The sequence below is a fragment of the Amborella trichopoda genome, chromosome 2, assembly GCF_054954075.1.
Source record: "Amborella trichopoda isolate Santa Cruz 75 chromosome 2, AtrichopodaSantaCruz75HAP2 v2.0, whole genome shotgun sequence".
Taxonomy (NCBI): Eukaryota; Viridiplantae; Streptophyta; class Magnoliopsida; order Amborellales; family Amborellaceae; genus Amborella; species Amborella trichopoda.
Genome location: NC_142337.1, coordinates 54,055,784 through 54,062,854, shown reverse-complemented (window position 1 = coordinate 54,062,854; position 7,071 = coordinate 54,055,784). Strand labels below are relative to the sequence as shown.

Genomic DNA, 7,071 nt, shown 5'->3' with positions numbered 1-7,071 from the left:
TTTAGAGCCATGGAGATTTTTATTGCCAAAAGTGCTTTTTGGATGAAGATTTGAGGTGAGACTTTATTTTGTTTTTTATATCAAATGTTAAAAAAGTAGTGATTATGAGTCTTCTTCGGTTTGGTAAAAAAAATAAAACAATTTGAAACTTCGACCGATTCAGAGGAAGACTTTACACCTTAGATAGTTATATATCTAATATATACAAATAATAGAAAAAATTTAAAATTTAAAAATATATGTTTTTTTAAAATACATTTATTTAGCTATTTCTTTGGTCGTCGAAGCAGACTCGAAGAGGTCCAAATTTTACCGAAGCAGCTTGAAGCGGTCCGAATCTGACAGAAGCAGCAGCACCGGGCTTCATTTCTCTTCGGTTTATGCCTAAGATCCTAAAGCTTTGGGCTCTTGGGCCGCAGTGAAACGAATTTGATAATATTGATTTTACCTCATTTTTGCACAATAGAAAAACGTCCTCACCAAGGATGAGAGAGAGAGCATTTACATAGGTACTCTAATTTTTTTAAAAATACGAAAAACTTCATTTTTTTCCAAAATTACCCTTTAGTATAGAGACATCTTTCTACCGAATTTTATTTTTAATTTTTTTTAGGTTTTTTGTTAGTAGGCTACTAACCTTAAAACTTGGGCACCGCCCTATTAATGAAAAAACTAAAAAAAAAAAAAAATTAAAAATTCCGACCGAGGATTCTATCTTTTGTTCGAAAGGCAATTTTGAAAAAAAAAAAAAAAAAAAAAAGATAATTTGACCGACCTTCTTTGTAATATCTTCGGAGCATTTCGTTTTTAAATTTTTTTTTACGATCCGTATGTAAATATCTCAGATCTACCTATGGCAAAAAGATTAAAGAAGAAAATCTCCATATTTAAAGAATATGTTATATTCAGCATATCGTATACAAACTCCAAGTAATCTACATCCCAAAACACCAAGAATTTCAGTTGAGAGAGAGAGAGAGAGAGAGAGAGAGAGAGAGAGAGCTCCTTCATTTTCATCCAGATCGGTTAGGCCTTTTACAAGCATCACCAACAATCCCCTCATTTCCAGCCAACATCAAATACTTATCTTTCCTTGTAAGAGTGGTGCACTCAAAACCCAATGCTTCTCCAAGCTTCTTTTGCACATAATTTGCAACCTCAAAGCTTGATTTCCCACTGGAACAAGACAACTCAAATGGCAATTTCTCCAAAACCTCAACCTCATAATTTGGGAAAGGATTCATGAGAAAGAAGAGAGGATCCAAACACTTGAACCCACTTGCACTAGTCCCATAAAACATGCTCACTGTAACATTTATAGCAACAGGCACTATCTCATCTGTCAACTCAGCAAATAGAGGACTAAACCTCAACAAATAGGGTTCCCTACAAGTGGTCCCTTCAGGGCAAACCACAAGGTCACCTTCCCTCAACAATCTCTTCATTCTCTCTCCATCTTCCTTTCTCTCTCTTGTTAATCTAACTGTCTTGATGGGCGCTAAGATCTCAGACACTCTACTCAGACTGTATGTCACAGCAGTGAGGGGCTTGTTAAGGGCAGTGGCTAGATAGAGAGGGTCCAAGAGGGTCCTGTGGGTGCACACATATAACACACCTTGTCTTGCTTCTCTCTCTAGATTTGAGCTTTTCTCTCTCTCTAGAATTGGGGAGGATGGTTTTTGATTTGGATTCTTCAATTTGAACCTCATGCCTGTTGCAAAGCCTACGATGATGGCTACTTTGTAAGGGAGGAGGAGTCCAATGAGTGTTCTGATAATGGCCAAAGGTAGAGCTATTGGGAGCCATAAGAACATGGCTAGAGAGGCAAGGGAAGTGGGTCTGAAAGCTAGCCTTCCATCATGGAAAATGAGAGGTTTTGGGTACTTTTCTCTTGGTAAAATGTAACTGTTTTTATAATCTGGGCTGTTCACCAAGTAGGCTTCCTGTGAAAACAAAGATAAAGCTGATTCAATATGTACTGCAATTTTCCAATAAATAGGTTGAAGGAAAGTAGGTCTACAATAATCAGATGTCACAAAAAAGTATAAATAATAATAATCAGAAGTCACAAAATGTATAAAGAGTGATTTATGCATGGACCCTAAATTTTTCTTAAAATACAAAATGCCTCTAATTATAAGTGAAAATTACAAAGAATGTAGATCAACCCACCTTTTATTATTTTTTTCAATTTGCCCCTATCCAGGGACAACCGAATTTTAATTATTTTTTTTTAGTTTTTTTCGTTAGTAGGGCACTAAATGGGGAACCGCACTAAAAACAAAAAATATTTAAAAAATATTTAAAATTCAAACCGAAGATTTCATCCTCAAACCGAAAAGCAATTTTAGAAAAAAAAAAAAAAAAATGTTTGTAATTTATGCCTATAAACAGAATATGTCATATTTTAAATTTTTTTTTAAGGTACACATGTAAATCAATCAAGTATTAAATAAGAGAGATAGTGCTATCAACTTATGGAAAAGAGAGAGACTTAAGAGAGAGAGAGATAGGAAAGAGACAGGATTTGAAGTTTGAAAGTTTTATTAAAAAGTTCCATTAACTTATCACTCAAAAAAGAAAAACTGAGTCATATACCAAGGCAAGTAAATATAATAAAATAGAACATGAGAAACCAGAGAATAAAGACCTAGAATGATAAAAGACCAGGAGAAATTGTGGATTAGAGGGTTTATTTAAGATTAATATAAAAAATTCAAGTACGGGACTTTTCATAATTGGACAAGGAAAAATCAACTCTTAATAAGGAAATAAAGAGAAATGAAAGGACTAATTATCAAACACCGCAATTTAAAACTCGATGATGGTGTTTCAAGACGAACAATGGAAAATATCAAAAAAAATGGTTCAAAAGATTCTAATTACACTTGAGGGTATATGTTGAAATGTTTAAAATTCTCAAATTACCCATTATAAGTTATAGGTATTTTGACAATTTTAACCCTGAAGAGGTGTCATTCGATTTAAGTCTCCTTAGGGTAAAATTACCAAAGCACTGAATCTTCAACACTAAATGGGGGCAAATTGAGAATTTTTTAATATTTTTCATGAGGAAGTATGTGATTGATATAAAAGATTTAAAACAATGCTCTCAAATATAATTTGTAATTTATAATTTGCACAGTAGAATCGCTAAATCCCGGAGGTTGGTTCATTTAAAGGTTTAAAAAATCACCGTCCTGTTTCGGAATAGGGAACGGCTAGACCGTCCCATATTTGACCATAAAACGGGATTTAGCGATTCTACTGTGCAAAAATGCTAAATGATGATTTTGTACCGCAGGAGAACCAGCGAGTCTTAAGAAAAAGTCGGACATATCACCATGTCGCTACAGTATTACTGTACAAAATCAGTGTGATAATATCATGAAATGGTCATTGTGTACAGCATGAGAGCTGGCGAGTCTTATAAAAAATCAGACTCGCCACCGTGTTTCTACTGTAAATTTTTTTTGAATTCTTTCCAAAGATACGTCCGAGTTTTTGAATTTTTTTTCAAAATAATGATAATGGGCAGCTGCCCAATTCTCATTAAAGACATCACGCTACCACCTAACCATGCGTCCCAGTCGAACAATTAAAAATGTGAGGCCCAAGAATTTTAGACAAGTGAATTTTTCATAACTGTTGATGTGGGACAATTTTCCCTGTGCATTTATGCGTGCAAATTAATCGACAAATCTCGAAAAAGCCATTCAGGCGTCCAGCAACGTTAAAAAGAAATGCAGATAATGACATTGCATGCAGCTACGCATGGCATTAAAACTGTTGGATAAATGACAATGGCCATATTTAAAGCAACACTAATTATACTACCTAATATGCTGATTAGTTCCATATTAAGGACAACTTAATATGGTGATTAGTTTCATATTAAGTACCCAACAAAATGGTCTAGTGGTTAGAGCACTGTTTTTTTTTTTCTCAAATATACTAGCATCCCAAATATTAAACTAATTATGTTTATTATAAAAATACACAAGCAATTCAAAATATACAAGCAAGAGCCATCTTGTTTTTTGAATCACCTTTAGTATAATATTATAATTAATAATTATATTAATTATATTGATAGTCAAATATTAAATATTATTTATTATAAATTATATAATGTATTATTTTTATTATAATTGTAAATTAAAATTTAAATTAGATAATATTATAATAAAAATTTCAAATTTATTTTTATTTGTATAATAAAATGATTATAAAATATAAACTAATAATTTTAATTTCAATGTGATAATTTTGGAAGAGTAATGAGAATTAATAAATGTTTGACGTGATACTAATTTCACTTTATATAGAAAATTATTATTTTTAATCTTATAATATGAAAATATTTTTTAATATTTTTAAATTATTTTGATGTAATATTATAATATTATATTATAATGAATAATTATCCAGACATCCAGATAGGAAAACAACGCCTCAATATTGACCTATATTTACACAGTAATGAAACTACATTATGCACCACTCGTAATTTCTTTTAAAACTAAAAAACCACTATTTTTAGAGATTCATAGTGATTGTTTGAAAAAATTTTGAGGTAAAATTCATCGATTCAATCAATGCTCCGATCCGATTCACTGATCCAACACAGATATGAGTGTGGACTATTTGAATCGCCGATCCGTTTACTATAAGGGATTTTAACCCCTTTTCTCCCTATTTTCACATAGGATGATGGTTCAAATATAATTCGAAAACTTGTGACATGTTTAATGATATTACACGGGATTTCAACCCCTTGTTTCATATTTTCTCTGACATCAACCGACCCATTATAAATGCATCAACCCCAACGAAACCATACAGAAAGTGTTGGGGGAAGAGAGAGGAACTCCAAATAGTAATACAATCTATGAGTCCTGGGGAACCGACGTATTAGATCACAAGAGAGAGAAACAAAAAAAAAAAAAAAGTGCAGAAAGGGAAGATAGAGGGACAGGGGATATAAAAACAATATAAAATTGCAGAAGAGGGATAGATAGAAAATATAGAACTGTACTATGAGAGAGACTATATAGAAGTCCAGTGGTGAGAGTATATTTAAGAACAAGAGAGAAACCAGGAATTGCAAGAAGAGGAATGAGATAAACAATATAAAAGAGCTGGCGGCAGAAATATGTGTAAAATAAAGGCTGATTTACTCAGGGATCCTAAAATTCTAAGGTAAAATACGGGAAATGCTCCCGTGGAAATCACAAGAATGTTGGTCAACTCAAATTTTTTTTTTTTTTTTTTTAAAAATTATCAAATCGCTAATTTTGAAAAAAATAATAAAAAAAAGTAGATCGACTTACCTTTTCGCCAATAAACAATAAACGTACATTTCGTGATTTAACAAATTTTTTAAGGTCTGTATGCAAATCACTCTATAGAATATTAAATAAGAGAGAAGACAAGTTTTTTTTTTTTTCTATTTAATCTTTTACTCACCTTGCACAGAGATAGAAATTGACAGTCATCGGGCTTCAAGCTTCCAACTCCAATGTCAGGCTTAATCTCAGCAAATGACCTCTTCAAAGCACTCTGTTTATTCACCAGCCCAGATGCACCAACAAAACCAGTGAAATAACCGTGAAAGAAATGCAACTCTGTTCCCAAAACCACCTCAACACCTAAATACTCTTCCAAAAACTCCTCAACCATAATCTTAGGAACACTGGTAATAACCACTGTCTTACTTGAAGCCATTACCATCTCATAGCATTGAGAATGCAAATCCTCAAGAAAAAACTTAGGCAACACAGATTTTCCCACCCTAAAACTACTCTGTTTCAACCCACAAAAAGAAATAAAAATCATGACTTTCATGGCCGTCTCTCTACCAACAAAGAAAAGGAACGGGTAAACTAGAGTGAGAAACAGGGCTCTGAAAATCCCCCCTGCTTCGAAAGCAACCAACATGAAGTAAGGAAAGAAAGAAGAGGACCTCAACAGAGCCCCATTAATGTCGCAAACCAAGGTCCGGTCGGTTACAGAGTTCAATGCACACTTGGAAGCCGGTGGGTATTGAGGAGAGAGAGACGAAGTCTTTCTGAGATATTGGTTTCTAAGCTTCCTCACAACTTTGGAGAAGAATGGTGGTAGAAAGTAGTGAGATAAACAGTTGAGAAGCTTGGGAGAAACCATTGCAAGTTGCAGGCTATCCTAAACTTGGGGTTTTTTGAATTCACTGGATGGTTTACGTTAGAGAGAGAGAGAGAGAGAGAGAGTTAGAGAGAGAAGAGCTTGGGGTTTGTTTGAGAGGGAGATAGCTTGAACTAAGCTTATGACATGAGACGTCTAAGGTAGAGAGAGAGAGTGTAGAGAGAGAAAGAGTTGTGAGATGAGTGGGGGAAAGGGAAGGGGAAGGGAGGTGTTTATAAGTAGTGGTGAATGGGAAGCGCGTGCATTAATGCTTCTCAACGTCCCTTCCTTCCTTACACCCTCGGCTTGGTCGGCGTTCTTCACTGCGCCTCCTTTTCAGGCTTCCAAACGGAAAACGTTGACATTAACGGAAAAAAGTTTAGACTGCAGAAGTAAGTGAGGGGTATTTGAAAAGCTTAATAAAGAAAGTGTTTCCAAGTTGGAAAACCTACCGATTCATCATCATCACCTTCGGATCATGGATATAAAGAAAACAAGAATTTTTAACACTTTAAAATAGTGATCTTGTAATGAGTTATTTAGGTTACTTATTTTCAAGATTTTCATTTGTTTGCAGATATGTTCAATTTGTACATCTTGAAAATGGACGGTCTAGATAATGTATTAAAAGATGCACTACTTTTGGGACTCGATTTTTTTTTCTATATACATACATCTCGATGTCGAGATGATCATTTAGAAGTTTTTCCAAAATTAAAACAACTTTTTTCGATAGATTCTTGAAGTGCATCTTTAATTCTACATTTTAAGGTTTCAACCTTATATAAATTTTTTCCTTTAAAAAAAACATAGTCTACTTAGCGGTAGGGATTGAAAAATCCGTTGAGTTACTTGGGCTCAGGCTCTTACCAAACCTGAGTTGTCCCGAGTAGGATGTCCAATTCGAGA

General features: G+C 33.8%; 1 protein-coding gene across 1 annotated transcript; it reads right to left on the bottom strand.

The window, feature by feature from the left end:
- Window positions 1-886: 886 nt before the first annotated feature.
- Window positions 887-6,509, bottom strand: LOC18431454 (glycerol-3-phosphate acyltransferase 1). Its single transcript, XM_006841579.4, has 2 exons — window positions 5,470-6,509; window positions 887-1,943 (listed from the first exon to the last, which is right to left on the bottom strand). The coding sequence occupies exons 1-2, from the start codon at window positions 6,163-6,165 to the stop codon at window positions 1,014-1,016; spliced, it is 1,626 nt and encodes a 541-aa protein (XP_006841642.2). The 5' UTR covers window positions 6,166-6,509; the 3' UTR covers window positions 887-1,013.
- Window positions 6,510-7,071: the final 562 nt, after the last annotated feature.

Coding starts and splice junctions, on each gene's coding strand:
- LOC18431454 (XM_006841579.4), bottom strand. CDS start 6,165: ATGGTTTCTCCCAAGCTTCTCAACTGTTTATCTCACTACTTTCTACCA. Junction 1,944..5,469: donor AATTTCTATCTCTGTGCAAG/GTGAGTAAAAGA, acceptor TTGTTTTCACAG/GAAGCCTACTTGGTGAACAG.